The sequence below is a fragment of the Monodelphis domestica genome, chromosome 3, assembly GCF_027887165.1.
Source record: "Monodelphis domestica isolate mMonDom1 chromosome 3, mMonDom1.pri, whole genome shotgun sequence".
NCBI classification, from domain to species: Eukaryota; Metazoa; Chordata; class Mammalia; order Didelphimorphia; family Didelphidae; genus Monodelphis; species Monodelphis domestica.
This window is the reverse complement of record NC_077229.1, coordinates 10,971,546-10,989,214: the sequence shown is the minus strand read 5'-3', so window position 1 is coordinate 10,989,214 and position 17,669 is coordinate 10,971,546. Positions and strand designations below refer to the sequence as shown.

General features: G+C 39.5%; 1 protein-coding gene across 5 annotated transcripts in view; it reads left to right on the top strand.

Annotated features, from left to right (window-relative positions):
- Positions 1-17,120, top strand: part of LOC130453593 (zinc finger protein 664-like) — a 36,153-nt gene extending 19,033 nt beyond the window's left edge. For all 5 annotated transcript variants that reach the window (XM_056820523.1, XM_056820522.1, XM_056820521.1 and 2 more), the window contains one exon: positions 1,842-17,120. In XM_056820523.1, the coding sequence (XP_056676501.1) occupies positions 1,842-2,965 (1,124 nt within the window). In that variant the 3' untranslated portion in view covers positions 2,966-17,120. The remainder of the gene's footprint in view (positions 1-1,841) is intronic.
- The last annotated feature ends 549 nt before the right edge of the window (positions 17,121-17,669 follow it).

The window sequence follows — 17,669 nt, the reverse complement described above, 5'->3', positions numbered from 1 at the left end:
AGTGGCAAAGGGAATCCATGGGTAGGGAGATGTCACAGGATTGCCTTGCCATGGTGAGGACCCAGCTGACTCAGGAAGCTTCAATGGAGAGTGGAGCATGTTGTTTGGTTTCCTGATATTCCTTTTCTCCATTGACTTGCACCCCATGAACATTATGGAAGAGTGCTGCCTTACCTGGAAATAATCTAAGGCTAAGCTTTCCCTAAATCATTAGTCCAAACCCTTTCCTGGTCTCTGGGGCTCAGTCTTTGTCCTGTTCTTGGACAAGCAGATGAGCATAGCACCTCACTTTAGATGAGAGCCTATAGAGAAGCCTCTGGGATCTTTAGGATTTGGTCTGCTCTAGTTCCAATTGTTACTGTTGACTGCTGAGAAATCAGGGCAAGTGACAGAAACATGACTGAGGCCAGAGCATGCATTTGCCTTCTAGGAAATAGATCAGAATGCAAGGATCCTGGTAGACATTTGGCCTGACATAAACCCTGGGCCCAGTCAGTAAACACATATTAAATAATAAATATATTTTTGGAACCATGCTATGACCTGAGCATACAAAGGAAGGGAAATACCATTCTGGGTTGTCCTGGATCTCCCAATCTAGAATCCAGACATGGAGGTTGTTTAGATAGAAGTACAAGATCCTAAATCTCACTCTGAGATGATCCAGGGAGAAAAGTATTGGGGAATGGAAATGCATTTAATTCACTAGGAAAATCAGAAACTGAAGGAGTGAAGAGAATGAGAGTTTTAGGAGAAAAGAAACATCAGCATTTCCATATGGTTCCTAGTATGTGTCATACACTTTCTACATATCTCATTCAATCCTCATGGGAACCTTAGGAGTCACTTGATATTATAATGTCCATGTCATTGTTGAGGGGGCTAGAATAACAGAGGTCTTTTGACTTGCTCAGGCTTAAAAGTCTTAGCTAGTTTCTGAGGTACAATGAAAATACATCACCACCTGTATTGGGATTTTAAACAATATCATAAAAATGCCAGTATCTACATAAGATGGGAAATAGGAAGAGAATTTTTCCAAGCTCTTGCCCATTTAAAGTTTCCTCAACTCAACTTACTGTATGAGACATAGTTTTAAACTTTTGAAATGCCATGTTTTTCGTTGTTATTTTTAGTAGAAGGATTTCATATTAGTGAAAAGAGGCATTTAAGGAAAAGTAATTGCTCCTCTCAAGGAATAGGGAACAGAACAAAATCTTTATGCCTTGTATAAATGCATAAAAGAGTGCTGAATTTCTTCATCTGATCTCATTTACTAGAACAAAAAATAAGGTCAAAGGCAATCATGAAGGGAATTCCAAAATGCTTACAGAACAGTTAGATACTGAAACAATAGGAATATTTCATCTATATGCACCCTGTGGTATCATACCTAGTAAGAGAGGATTGAATGTACAGACAATGAAAATGAATGGAAAAAGATGGAAAGTGAATTGTCTAGGACTGGAGAGAGTGTGCCCAGTCACAAGATTTGGACTCAGCTGCCAGATTTTTGGTTAAGTCACTCATCCAGCCTCTCTGATATCATGGTCAGATTTTGGAATGTAATAAAATTTGCCTGTCCAAAATCTCAGATTATTTGTGAAGAGCCAGTAAAATCCCATGGGAGGCTCTTTGTTTTTTAAATTGTTCTTTAGCTTTGATGTAATGGCATTTTCAAAGGATGTATTGTGCCCATTTCAGTTGGAAGTCTTCTTCTTACCTGAGAAAATAGGATATAAAGTGGTTTATGTTTTGACAGTTGAGGAAAGGAGATAGTTATGCAAGTGTATATATAACTATACATGTATATTTTGCTGTGGTTTTTTTTTTTCATTTAGAAGGAGAGATCAGACTTGAAATGGAGAATCCAATAGAGGTGAGCCTTCCTGTGGAAGAAATGGACCTACAAAGTTTCATGAGTGATTGTCCCAATAACTTTGCTTTCAGAGAATTCTGTGTTGCACCTCAAAATACATCTCATATTGAACATCAAAAAATGCACACTGAGAAAAAGTCTGGTGAATATAATCAGTGTGGAAAGACATTAACACAGTACTCCAATTTTGCTGTACAACAGAGGGTCCACACTGGGGAGAGACCATATGAATGTGATCAGTGTGGAAAGACATTTATTCGGAGCTTTAATCTTGTTGTACATCAGAGAATTCACACTGGGGACAAACCTTATGAATGCAAGCAGTGTAGAAAAACATTCATTAAGAGCTCCAGTCTTGCTTTACATCAGAGAATCCACACTAGGGATATACCTTATGAATGCAAGCAGTGTGGAAAGACATTCAGTCGAAGCTCCAGTCTTCCGATACATCAGAGAATCCACACTGGAGATAAACCTTACGAATGTAAGCACTGTGGAAAGACATTCAGTCGGAGTTCCAATCTTGCTATTCATGAGAGAATCCACACTGGGGAGAAACCTTATGAATGCAAGCAGTGTGGAAAGACATTTAGTCGAAGCTCCAATCTTGCTATTCATGAGAGAACCCACACAGGGGAAAAACCTTATGAATGCCAACAGTGTGGAAAGACATTCAATCAGCGCTCTGCTCTTGCTGTTCATGAGAGAATCCACACTGGGGAGAAACCTTATGAATGCAAGCAGTGTGGGAAGACTTTCAGATTAAGCTACAGTTTTGCTGTACATCAGCGAATCCACACTGGGCATAAACCATATGAATGCAAGCATTGTACAAGGACATTCAGTACAAGGTTTGGATTTTCTATACATCAGAGAACCCACACAGGAGAGAAACCTTATGAATGCAAACAGTGTGGAAAGGCCTTCCCTCAGAGATCCAGTCTTGCTGTTCATCAGAGAATCCACACTGGGGAGAAACCTTATGAATGTAAGCAATGTGGAGGGACATTCAGTACAAGCTTTGGTCTTGTTGTACATCAGAGAACCCACGCTGGGGAGAACACTCATGAATGCAAGCAGTTTTGAAAGGCATTCAAAAATAACTAGTTGTTTCTTGTATATCCTATCTTGCTATTGTGTGAAGGAAATTTACTCTACCCTCTTTATGGGGAAGTGTAACTGACCTAAGCCTGAACTGACTCAGAGGTAAGGATTGTTTAATAGAAATGCTTGATTGAGGATTGTCAGCAAGAAAAAGGCAGCTATGCAGTCAAGATCTCATGAGATGCGGACAGAGTGATGTCCCCAGCATCACTCTTATGGACTTCCCTCTGGATGTCCTAAAGGAAAACTAAAAAGCCATGGATGGCTCTTGAAGTGATATTTTTGAGGGTGGAGAAATGTGAAACTGAGACAAGAGCAGATACCCAAGCATTTTTCTTTCAGTTTTGTTTTTGGTTGGACTTCCCTGTGAGCATGGCTAGGATGCCCTAATATTGGCCACAGAATAGCAAGGTAAATAGAGCAGTGAGCAAAGTACATCTCCTATTTTTCATCTTTTCCCCCCTCTCCCTTAGATTAAATAAAATTAATTTAACCCCAGTCTTAATTTTCCCTCTTATACTATACATCACAGAAACCACAGACATTCACACTGAGCTCTCTCCTTCCTCAAAAATCATCTCTTCTAAGATGACGTCCAAATGGCTATATGATTTAGACTTATAGTGTGGGCCTATAAGAAAATTAAGGTGGCATAGAATAGTTTCTCTTTCAGATCAGTTCATTGATAAGGGAAGAATTCATGACCATATAAGTAATAGATAACATTATGAGGTCTAAAATAGGTCATTTTTATTTTATTAAATTCAAAGCTGTACAAATAAAATTGACACAGCCAGATTAAAAGTGGAATTAAATGTGAAAACAAGAAATTATTTGCTTTACAATATGTCCAATTAAGTACTTTATTTAAAAAAAAAATCCTATCCATATTCTCCAATGTCTATCTAGATCTAAACAGTTAATTTAGGGACGAAATAATGTCTGCTCTATAGAAATCATTTGTAATTAGCATAATTTCCTATACAAGGTTTTCTACAAAATTCCTATAAAGCAAAAATTAAGAGATGAAAAATTATATTGTATATTTCTAATATGACGTAAAATCATTGGTGTTCCAATGACTTCTCTTTGGTTGAATACATTATCAAAATAATTATTTTTAAGTGGAAAAATCACTACATATCTATCAGCTTGACATTCTGTACTGATTGTACCCAGAGTCCGGTGTAACATATCTGCTTCAATTATACTTTTACTGCAATTTCTAAACATGTGTCTTAGACATATCAAGTCTAAAGCTTATTTTGCATCAAGGTCTGTGCTACTTATATGGCAAATATTTATCACAGCAGTATAGAACTCAAAACTAAACAGATTTGTTGGGAGAAGACCCAACTCTCAATAAAGCCAGACTCTGCTCAAATCAAGAGCAGAGACCCCAAAACTTAGGAGATAGTTTTTTTATGTCAAGAATTCTGATGACAGTGACAGAAAAGTCATAATTAAAATAGAATGGTTGCAAAATCGTTCATATGGGCATTTAATGACACAAGTGTTGATTAATCTGGTAAGTGTAGAAAGGATGACTATGGGTGGCAACTTTGAAGTACTCAAGGTCTTGGTGTTTTTACTGTTGATTATTGTGAAATAGGATTCAGCAGTTTTGGTTAACTAATATGTGTGACTTGTTCTACAAACAAGACCATCCTTTCCTTTTGTCTGACCATTTTGTTATACACCCAGGACAGTTGTGGTAGGATTTAAGGAAACTCCTGGCTTACAGGCTTAAGGTCAGGATGCAAACAAGATTTTATGGCACCCGGAAATAAATTTCTTAGCTAATTTTTTCTAGTTTTTATGAAGCAAACTGTATTATTTGAGTATGAACTCAAAACTAATTGTGTTATAAAAACAATCATGAAGGCTAATACTACTATAATCAAAAAAGAGGTAGGGGTTTCACACTCTGACATACAAGGTCAAATATAATCATCCTAATAGGACAACAGATATGAATTGAAGTGCTACTACATTATAATTTATTTTTAAACAGTTCCATCAAATCTGGATTCATCCATATAAGTGATACTTCTTCTTAAGAGACTTCTCAAGAGACATTTGCTGTCAACACCTCAAATGATAGTGACTTCTACTTTCAGATTATTCTTCTGCCCAGGGTTAATGACTATCTGCCTGCTCAGGTAGAGGTCTTGAGTCCTGGATATGAAGGAAAGAAAAAGGAAAGTGTTGAATAGACGGGGAAGTGGAACCCCAGAGATGAGAGCCCAGGTAGAATTGAAGCCCTGGGGCAGAATTGCAGGTCTGAGAAAGAGTGTGATCTAAGACCCTCAGAAGGAAACCTCTAAGATTTTGTGACCAAGAGAAACTTCTCAGAAAGTGAGATGCTACCTGAGAAGACTGAATCCAAGAGATTGAGGGGATCATGGTGGAAATATTCCAAGTAGTGGGTACAACGACTGTTAGGGGTAAACCTCAGAGATGAGACTGAATATATTTTTATTTGGTTGCCAGGGTTTTTAATTGTAAATCTCAATGAAATACTCAAGTGTGAATAGAATTTTATGGTGTTTTGTTTACCATAGAAGGAAGAAATTAAGAATGAGAGAGAGAGAGAGAAAAGGGAAGGATAGCTGCCCTGGTCTGGTATGAACCCAGCGGGAATTCAAAGGCCTCAGCCAAGGGGCCTTCCCAGAGATTAAATCTAGCTCATCTTACAGCCACAAGGCCTTTTTCAAGATGAGGGGGTCTCCTTGGAAGTTGGTGCCTCCAGAAAGCCAAGAAAAGAGGAATCAGCCCTAACACTCACCATGTGATGGGCTTAGGGAAGTAGTCTGAGGTCTCACTCTCGAGCTCTTCCAAGTCAAGATCCACCACCAACCCCCCTCTCACAGGAAGTGATGTGAAATGTAAAGGCAGGTTTTTATGTCACTTCCTGTGTTTCACATGTAGCAATGGTGGCTTAAATTTGAAGTTGGACAGCCTGGGAGTAAGTCAGTTTCTGATTTGTCACTTGCTAGCACACATGGGTCACAGACCTTCCTCCTCCACACTCAATCCTTAAGTGAGGGTGTATACATTCCTGCTTGTTTAAATTCTAAAGACTAAGCAGGGTGGAGTAAATCTAAAATTCACACTCAAGGAAAAGGAAAAATTATAATATCGGGCCTCTTGACCAAGAATCATCCAGGAGGCCAGTATCACTGGGTCAGAGACAGAGTAGAGAAGAGTTCTTATGGAAGAAACATCCAGATTTGTAGAAGAATCTCAGACCAAGAATGGGAGTCTGAGATTCCATTCAATTTGTAAGAAAAGTATTTATTTGAATAAGTTTATGATTGTTTAATAACTGGTGGAATAGTCTGGAGGTTAATCAGGCATCCTCAGGGCTGATGGTTAAGTCCAGGGACTAGGACTCTTTGCCACTGATTGTACATAGTAGCAGCTCTGTAGTACAGTGCTAACTTCTTGTATGGATTAGCAGCCACAACTGTAGAAGAGCAGCTTTCCAGCTCGGTGGATTAGGGTTGGCATATTTGTTAGGGCCAGGGAGCTTGTCATCCTCGATTCCAGAGAAATCTCCACCTTTCCCCAAAACCCTGGAAGTGGAGCAAGGCCAAATTCAGGTGCATGTGTGTTTCAGGGTATGATGTCATAGGGAATAAGGAGCATGTGCAAATTAGGGGGATTTTTCTGGAATGCCAGAGCACCAGTGCACTGGCCCCTTGTTTCACATTGTTTACTTTATGATCATTGGTCAGTGTGAGAGTGGTCTCGCTGTCCTGGAATAAGAACATGGGGTGGGGGATGTAGTACACTGGAGGACTGCTATAGCTACTTAATGATGTTACAGTTCTAAGAACAATATGAGTACTTAATGAAACCTATTGGGCACAAAACTGATGCCCAGTACTGAATATAACATCCTGTACACAGAATTGGTAACAATTATCTGCAGATGCTACAATTACATGTTTTGTAGTTGATGTTTAACCAGCTTTAAGTAGTGAGAAATGCCAGATTTCAGAGTCTGTGGGTCCCTTTCCTCACTACCCCCTCTGTGCCTGCTATGAACCCACATTAGAATGAAGGATAAAAAGTTTGGAAAGGGGGTTTGGGAATTCCCTATGATGAAAGGCAGGGCTTAGCAAGCAGAGGCAGGCAGAATCTTGAGGTCCTGACCCAGGCTACTGTGAAAGAGAATTCTTTATTGTCTATGCTGAGTTAACACTACCTTAAGGACCTCAATAGATTGTGAAGGTAAGAGTAACTCCTTTGACTAACTTGATTGAGTCAACACAAGTTTGAAAGAGGTAGATGAGCTCAAAAACCACTTAGTGAATTCACACCCTACTTTTTGCTAGGTTGGAGAGCTCCGCCTTTTTTAACTCAATAAGAAACTTATGAATTATTTTAAGATTTTGTAACCTCAGAAACTATTAGTTCACACCTTCAGAAACTGTTAAATCAGGAAATTGTGAATCTTTTTCATGATAAATTGACCTCTAGCTGGTGAGAATTCAATCTGTGAAGATTTGATTTAGCTACCTCCTGATTGTAACAGTGGAGATGCTTGGTCTAACAGAATCAGGAATGTCTTGTGAACTTTATATTGCTCCACTCTACTTAGTCTAACAAGGTCAGGAATGTCAGTACCCATACTTAAGGACTAAGTATCTAGGAGAATGGGCTTTGATAGACATGTGCAGAAACAGCTGACAGATCCCTGGGCTGTCATAAGTTTAGTTAAGCTACCTTTGGTAATGTGAATCTTAAAAACTATTCATACTATAATTTAGAAGATTTGGTCTCGCTATTCCCTTATTGTAACAATGGAGATACTTGGTCTAACAAGAATCAGGAATGTATTGGGAACTTTTAAAATTGCTCCACTGTACTTAGATAGTGCCTTAGGGGAAGACAAAGTTGTAAACTCCTGATTGAACAATGAAAGTCCCTAACTCATACCTTATAGTAAAGCTAGAACCTTAAGCTAGGTCTATTTTTAGATCTAATACAAAAAGGTGTTAAGTACCTGTAAAGATTAAATTAATCACAAAAAGGTCAAGTAATTTACAAAAGGCAAGCTTAACAAAGAGGTGTGAAGTACTCAGAAGGTATATTCTGATCAGAGAAGGTGTGAACTAAAGAGTGGTGAAAATTAAGAATGGGCAGTCCTTGAAAACCGTGTGTACTGTGATTGGTAGACATGAAAATTTATGGGAGGTGACATGAGAGAAAATTTCTTTAAAAGGAAGTGGTAAAAAGTCAGTTGGACCAATTCAGTTTGGATTGGAAGTGAGTTCTGGCTAATTGGAGTTCAGGAGATTCAGTGGAGGACTGGACCTTACTTGGAGATGGCCCTGTTGTAATAAGTAATAAGACATAAGACTGACTCGCTCTCCCTTAGGCTCACGGAGGCCACTTTGGCCTAGGCCTTTAACTATTGCTTGGCTCAGCCTGAGCCAGAGCAGTTTAAATTAATTCTCTCTCAGTCTCTCTCTCTCTCTCTCTCTCTCTCTCTCTCTCTCTCTCTCTCTCTCTCTCTCTCTCTCTCTCTCTCTCTCTCTCTCTCTCTCTCTCTCTCTCTCTCTCTCTCTCTCTCTCTTTCTCTCCTTCCCTTAATTCCTTCTTTCTTTATTAATTAAAATCTCCATAAATCCCAGCTGACTTTGGTAGTTTCATATTTGGGAATTTCCTATGGCAACCACTTATTTAGATATTAAGTCAAAACACTAAAATTGTCCTTACAGTTTTGGCATTTACAGTACAGATAAGATGCAGGAAAGTGTTGTAAAACCGTCTATATAGAGTGCTTCACTTCCTCTCTGAGAGGTGGATCTGGATGGTGATTTCCTGTGAGCAGACCTGGGTGCCAGTTTGATCCTGGAATTAGAGCCTGGAGGAGCTCCCTCAGACAGCTTCCTTGAGACAGTCATGTGGTGAGTGATAAGATTGACTTCCCTTTCCCTTGGCTCTTGGGGTAGGCCCCCTTGTCCAAGGCCTTTAACTCCTGCCTGGTTCAGCCTGAGCCGGAGCAGTTTTATTTAACTCTTTCCCTCTCTCTCTTTCTTAATTTATTTCCTCTATATTAATTACAATTACCATAAATTTCCAGCTGACTTGGATATTTTATTTGGGATATCCCATGGCGACCAATAATTAAATATACTTTAAGTCACAACGCCAAAATTATCATTATAGTTTTGGCTGACCATGTCGATTGTGACGAAATACCCTCAATCTTCCTAACTTTCCTAAACTTTTTCTTTACTGTGACTATCCCTAAATTCAGCTTTTAATAGTTTATTTTGATCATCTGTAGAGGGAAGTAAATTTGGATTTTTTCCCCCTCCTTAAATAGAATACAGCTGTTTTTCTTTTCTTTTTTAAACCAAAAGCGGCAGGACTGGGGAAGCTATTTAGCTATGAAACCTGGAGAAAGTTTTGGCCTTGTCCTGCTCTCCATGTGTTAACTTTAGAAATATGTGGTAATAGCCAATATATTCACAACTTACTTAAAAACTGGCTTATCAGCTCCATGAACAAACTTGTAAATATATTATTCCTTGTCTCACTGATATGGCTCATCCCATGGAACATATGGCAAAGTCTAATCAACACACTACTTCCCCTTGGGATTTTAATTGTTGTAACTCTAATATTGTATCTCCTTGTAAAACACATTTCCCAGCCAAACCAACCAATTGTTCCTTCTACTATTCAGCAATATGCAGAACAAAATACCCAGCTTGAGCTTTTAGGGGAAAGTTTGGGGGCGATCATAGCTTCTATTAAAAGCATTAAAAGAGTGTTAAGAACATCCTGGGATAGGAGTGATTTATCTCTCCATACTCCATCATTATTAGAATCCCTGTCCCACCCTGCTCTACACAATTTGGCTCCTACTTCTCAAATCACCTTCTTCTATACCCAACCCATGCCTCCCCTTGCCCATTCCCCCTACTCTTTCCCCTTAGCCCTTCCCCCCCTACTCCTATCCAACCCACTCCTCCCCCTGCCCATGCCCCCTGCCTAAACTGTTCAGCCTCAGTTCCCCTTACCTATGCCTCCTGCCCCAACCCCTCAGCCCTCGTCCCTCCCACTACTCATGCCTACTACCCCACCCCCTTCACCCCAAGTTCACATCTAATTTCACACCCTGCCCATGCCTCCTACCCTAACCCCTCTGCATCCTTTCCCCCAGATACTGACCCTTCTTCCTTTGCCTCTCCTTCCCACCCTTCCCAATTAATTTCCCAAACTGCTCCTACTTCTCATCCTTCTGGCACCTTGGGCCCACAGCCCCTCTCCCTCAGCTTGCTCACCCCTTCCCTTTCTCATAACTGCCCCATTGAGATTGGAGCAAGAAGCCTAGACACAGGAGGACCAAATAATTCAGATAGTTTATTTCCTTTAAGGGAATTTCCAACTTTCAATAAAAATGGGAACTTGATATCTATAAGACACCATACACCTTTTAACCCTGAAGATTTAAATACATTCAAGGAAGATCATCATTTGAGGAAGAACCAATATTAGTTATAAAAAAGAATGGAGAACATATTCAGAACTTTTGACCCCACTTGGATGGATGTTGAAAATTTATTAGAAAAATTTCTGACAAAGAGAGAGAAAAATGTCATCTCTCTGGTTAATCTGAAGCGAGGTAGAGGAGCAAATTATTGGCCAACTGAAGATCCACATTGGAACCCCAATGTTGAACTAGATCACACAAAACTAAACCAGGCCAGAAAAGCATTATTGGCAGCCATGAGAGCTTGCTCTGATAGACCTGAAAAATGGTCAAAATTTGAAATAACCTGACAAGAAATTGATGAGACCCTCTCCCAGTTTATGAACAGACTTATTGACATAGGAAATACATATATGGACCTTGATTTATCCAGAGAAAGGGGCATTAGGCAAATACGTAGGCAATTCATTGAGAATTGTTGTTCAGTGGTAATAGACTACTTTAAAACTAGCTGTCGTAATTGGGACTCTATGGACCTTGAAGAATTGCGGAGAGTAGCGGCCTATGTCTATAAGGGTCATATAAAAAGACCTGAGGAACACAATATATCAGTGGAAGACATAAAGAAAGAAATTGAAATGTTAAAGGAACAATTGAAAAATCAGGGAGAGACCATAGCCCCTTTGCAGGAATCCACAGATAAATCATTAACATGCCTTTTCTGTGGGAAGAGAGCCCATGCAACGATGGTCTATAGGAGCTGGCTATGGGAAAAAAGGAATAATAATACCTTTAGAAATAATGACCATAGAAATGAATATGATAATAATCATAGAAATCACAATTTTAGAACTGATAGAAATAACTATAATGACTATAGAAATAAAAATTTTAGAAATCACAATTATAGAAATAGAAATTGGTAAAATAACCACAGTGCTCCAAATGAGGAAAATGATAATGCCCAACAACAATATATAAAAAATGGAGTTTGTCCATGCTATACTCTTGGTGAAAATCCCCATCAGAGTTAGGGATCCCAGAAAACTACCCAAGTACCTTTATGAAGTGTAAACCTTAAAATTTCTTAGACTTATAAATGTTGGAAATTTCACCATTGGGAAATTTCATACTTGAAAAATTTCCTATTGATAGTGGGAACTCTATTGGAATGTGAACCCCATTGGCATGGGAGGTTCCTCCTCCTCCCTTCTTAAGATTACTTTAGCACAGAAACCTTTTACTGAACAATGGAAAGGGCTTTGACCTATGCTTAAGCATAGAACAGGAATTTCTTTTGAGTCATGATTGATTTTAGAATTGATACAATAGAGATACTTGGAATGACAGAACCAGGTCTTGGAAAATACAATTTCCACCCCACTCAGTCCTAACAGGATTTAAGAAGGGCTGCAGCAAAGGATCAAAATTTAATTATTGAGAATATGACCTTCAACAGACATGTGCAAAGGGGCAGACCTCTGGGCGGTCCTGGGTTAAGCTAGAGCCACCATTGGCACAGGGAAATTGATGGACAGTGATTGGTAGATGTGAGAACTGAGGGGAGGGAACTTGGATGGTTTCCTTAAAGATAGAGGGGTCTGAGGACTGAGGAGGGTTGGTTGGAGAGGTTTTTGGTCTGAGAGGTGGTGCTTTGAGAGTTGGCTCTGAAGGAAGCTGGAAGTGGAGGCCCCTGAGACTGTTTCTCCATTTTGGTCACGTGAGTAATAGGGACTGATCTCCTTTCTTTGCCTCAGCTATCTAAGGGCTTGGGCCTTTTGGCCCAGCCTAAACAGAAGGGGTATTTAAGCCCTATTCCCTTCTCTCCCCTTTCTCTCTCCCTCTCTCTCTCTAATTCCTTTCTTCCTCCTGTTTGTAATTAAACTCTATAAAAGGTTGACTGCTGACTTGAGTTTTCATTTAGGAATTACATAGCTAAATTCCTTGGCGACCTTAAATTAATACATATATCAGTCTTTTAAAGTGATTTCCTTGTCACAGAAGGTGTAAAGGGTGGGTGAGGGCCTTGGAACCAGAGTGGAACCTTTGATTTTCAAGACCCAGATATTTTAATGCCAGTAATCCCTATACATGCCCCCCCCCCCATCCCCTGCATAGTAAGGAACCTCATGTCACTTTAAAGGTGAGAGATTCATACTATGATTCTCTTTTGGACACTGGGGTGTCTTAAGTCAGTTTTGGTAAGCAAACCAGATGGAAAATGTGAATCTATTGGTTCTCTAAATGTAGTAGGTGTAGCAGGAAAACCTTTAAAGGTCCCAAAACTTTCTCCTCCCATGGTATGCATGGGACCCCTAACTGTTGAACATTCTTTTCTTTTAATTCCTGGATCCCCCACAAACTTGCTGAGGAGGGATTTGCTATGCAAACTACAAACCACAATAATTTGCACCCCAGATGGCTTCTTATCATTGGATGTACTTGAGGAATCTTTAAATTTACTCCCTGTACTTCTCTCAGAGAACCAGGAGGCAAAAGAGCCTCCCACTTTTGTAATACCTACAGATATACTCGAGTCTCTTTGGGCCACATCTTCTTCTGATGTAGGCATTCTTAAATCAGCTATTCCTGTGCAGATAAAAACTAAATCTAGCTCACCTCCTTCAATTCCTCAGTATCCTCTCTCAAAGGAGGCAATAGAGGACATTATCCCAATAATAAAATCATTAATTGAACAGAGAATAATAATCCCTTGTAAATCTGATTACAACATGCCCATCCTGCCCATTAAAAAACAAAAAACAGGCCCAATGGCAAGCACCTCTATAGATTTGTACAGGATTTGAGGGCTGTGAACAACTATGTTTCAAAGAGACATTCCATAATTTCCAACATAAATACTATTATTTCCTCTATTCTTAGCACAGCTACATACTTTACAGTAGTGGACTTCTGTTCAGCCTTCTTTTCCATTCCCATACATGAGAACTCCAGGTATATCTTTGCTTTCACCTGGAAGGACTCACATGGAGTTGTCTGCCCCAGGGTTACATGGGAAGCATGAGTTTATTTGCACAAATTTTGAGCCAAGACACAGATAATATAACATTTATCAATTTATCAAATTTATAAATTTATCAAATTAATCAAATACATAAATGATCTACTCTTGGCTTCAACAGACACAGAAGTATGTCAGGAAGATAGTAAACACCTTCTTTTGGAATTGCACAAAAGAGGGCATAAAATCTTGAAGGATAAGGTTCAGTGGTGTCTTCCTAAAGTAGAATATTTGGGGTTCATTCTGACTGTGGTTGCCCATTCTATTTATCCAAAATGAATTGAAAATATTCAAAATTTGAGGGCTCCTACCACTAAGAAACAGTTGGGAGCAATTTTAGGAGCAACAGGGTTTTGAAGATGATGGATTCCTTGCTATGGGGAAATTACTAAACCCCTTATAGCACTAACTAGAGATTCAGTCCCTGAACCCCTCAATTTAGAGCCAGAACACCTGTCAGCTCTATCAGATCTAAAACAGGTTATCCTGTCTGCCCCTTCTCTAGGCATCTCAGATTACAACAAGCCATTTACATTGTATGTGCATGAGCAAAGAGGGTTAGCTTCAGGTGTTTTAACTCAGACTTTGGCACCTTCTCAGTGCTCAATTGCTTATTATTCTGCCCAACTGGACCCAGTAGCATCAGGAGCACCACCATGTCTTAGAGGAGTAGCTTCTATAGCCTTACTAGTGAGAAAAATTGTTGATCTAGTATTGGGATGCCCATTAACAATTTCTTGTTAAGGCATAGAACACAGGCATTCTCAGATCAGCAAATTACAAGGTATGAAATAACCTTGTTAAAGAGCAAAAACATCACCTTGAAACGCTGTACAACCCTTAATCCTGCCACCTTGCTTCCAGATTTACCAACTTCAGGAGAACCATTACACAGTTGTGAAACACTAGTGTCCATGGCAGAAAAGCCTAGAGATAATCTCTTGGACACTCCCTTAGACAATCCAGCTTTGGTCTTATTTACTGATGATTCCTCTTTTATGAGGGATGGCATACACTACACTGGAGCTGCTGTAGTCACAGAATTTGCCACTGAGTGGTCAGCTTCACTTCCCTCTAATATTAGCACTCAAGGTGAAGAACTCATAGCTCTGAAACATGCCTGTATAATTGCCAAGGATAAAAAGGCAACAATTTATACGTATTCTAGATATGCTTTTGTCATTTGTCACTCAGTCAGGATGCTATGGCTCCAGAGAAGATTTTTAACCTCAGCTGGAAAATCTATAGCTAATGCAGAAATTATTAATGAAGTTCTTTCTGCTCTCCAGCTGCCTGAAGCCCTAGCTGTAGTTTATTGCTCTGCTCATACAGGTGGCACTGATTTTGTCTCTAGGGGAAATGATTGAGCAGATGTCACTGCAAGGCTAGCAGCCATAGAAGGGCCTGGATTAATTTCAACATTAACAAGCACTGATAAATTAAATTTATCACTTTCCTATAATGAAAAGGAAGTGGAAAAATGGAAGCAAAAATTCAAAGCAAAACAGATTAATCAATTATGGGTGTCATCTGAAGGAAAACCCCTGCTCCCTAGAAGTTTCTATCCGCAAATTTGCCAATCTGTTCATAAAAATGATCACTTTGGCACCCAGGGCATCGTGGACTCTGTTAAGAGTGTATGGATAGCTCCTGGTATAACTACTATAGCCTCTAAGGTGTGTACAGCCTGCTCTATTTTCCAAGCATATAACCAACATGCTTTTCATGGCAAAGCCTTTGCTGGGCGTCCTCTGGCTTACACAGCTTTTGAGAACCTACAAATAGATTTCATAGCAATGCCAAAGACTGGACATTATAAATTTTGTCTAGTCATAGTAGATCAACTGACCAGATGGCCGGAAGCATTTCCTGTGATCCAACCCTCAGCGGCTTTTGTTGCTAAGGTGCTTTTAAAAGAAAGTATTTCTCGGTTTGGCCTGCCAGCATATATTGATTCAGATAGAGGAAGTCATTTTACTGATTCTGTCCTAAATCAGATATATTCTTGCTTGGGGATAACTCCCAAATTCCATGTTCCATATCATCCCCAGAGCTCAGGCCAAGTTGAAAGTATGAATAAAGAACTTAAAACTATGATTGTCAAATTATGCACTGAGACACATTTAAAATGGCCTGAAATTCTTCCTCTGGCCCTATTTTATCTTACAAGCAGGCCCAGAGGAGACCTACACATCTCACCATTTGAGATGCTTTTTTTAGTGACCACCCCAAGGAGTCCTGTATTATTTATCTGTGGGTAATAACCTGAGATGGAGAAGGGAGACTAAGGAAATGGGAGAATGATACAGACTCAAAGACAGCAGGTTCAAACAAATGGGGAGTAAGAAGAAGTCTGAGGAAATATGAGGAATAAGAGAATAGGGGGGAGTAATAGTAGTTTCTCGGTAACTGAGGATGACGATTGTCTTTGTGCGTTTTCATCTATGAGAGATGAGTGTGCACAAAGACACTCATGCATGAAGGAGATTTAAGTGGAAAAGTCGATGCAAAGAAACTCTCTCGGCTTTGGAAGCCTGGGTCCAGTGGCACGAAAAGTCGTTACACCTGGAGACTTCCTCAGCTGCATTGGATCGCCGTGTTGTCTTTTGTGCTCCAACACACCCTAAGCACTCCACAGTGCTTTGCTGCTTCGCCATCTCAGCTGCTGAACCTTCTTATTGGTTTCTTCTGTCTGTTCAGCCGAAGCAGTCTTCACATGCTGGGTGAGCAAGGCCCTGGCTCACCAGGGGTCTATGACCCGATGGCTACCCTCACAATGTTTAGCCGGCCTGTCGAAGCCGTTGCCCAGGGTGTGGCCACTGCCTCATGCTAGCAGCTACTAGGAGCCACAAGTGATAGCTGGGTGTCAGGTGGAGGTGGTGGTGTCAGAGGTTGGAGAGCTGCCATAGAAGAGCTCGACAAGTCCTCCAGAGATACTACCCCTCCCTGAACACCCCATATACCCCAGGTGGGGAGTACCAACTCCTTAATACTACTTATAGACAAGGGAATCTGATCATTATTAGGAAGTACGTGAACTTCATGAATCCGGAGCTGCAGTACAAGCTGGACCATTAGACTTTTCTCTTCATGACCTGAACCCAGGAGATAAAGTGTATATTAAGAATTTCAAGCAAACTGGAGCAACTCAACCTTCGTGGGAAGGACCATTCCAAATATTGTTAACTACTCCAACATCTATAAAGATTGGAAAAAAGGACTCTTGGATTCACTGCTCACATGTAAAGAGAGCATCTTCTGTTGAGACTGGTTGACTGTACCCTATTACATGCATTGGAGATAATAATCCATTGTCAGGTGGATGCTGTTTTTTTCAAGAACACATTGAATTCATGATTTTTTTTTCTTTCCCCCTTATTTTTATTATTGCTTTTGTTTTATTTTTATTAGAATATTTGATTTTTTCTCTTTTTTCTCATTTATTATACTAAAGGTACATACAATTTATATTATTTTACTACAGTAATACAAGTTTTATATGTATATATATACATATATATACTTGGTATAATATCAATGCATACCCCAAATCTTTAAACTGTGGGAACCTGCCATTTATTGATAAATGTTATAGGACTGTGATTATTTTTTGTGTCTGATTCTAGGAGATGGGATAAAAACAAGGAGCAGAGACTTAACCTGAATAGTGTCAAAAAGAGCACACAGGGAAAACTAGTGTGCTTCTCAAGGTTGGGATGCTTGACATTTTAAGTTGTAGGACTTCCTTATATCTACACTCTTTGTGAAGTACTCAGATATGTACCAAAATTGGACTATCATCCTGGCTCCCTATATCCCTGAGAATGACAAAAATCAGACCAGGGAATGATATTTCCCTATCAAAATAAATTCTAGTTCCTTTTCTTCTTATAGTATGGTAACTTCCTGTAGTCTTCGCTATAAATGTGTAAGTGAAATATTACTGCATCCTGTCCTACTGTAAGGATAATTTTAGCATTGTGACTTAAAATCTAAATTAATTGGTTGCCATGGGATATCCCAAATAATAAAATACCCACTTCAGCTGGAAATTATGTTGATTGTAATTAATATAGAGAGAAGGAATTAAGGAGAAGAGAGAGGGAGAGGAAAGAGTTAATTTAAACTGCCCCTGCTTAGACAAAAATCCACTATTCGATAAAAACTGCTGGGAAAATTGGAAGACAGTGTGGGAGAGATTAGGAATA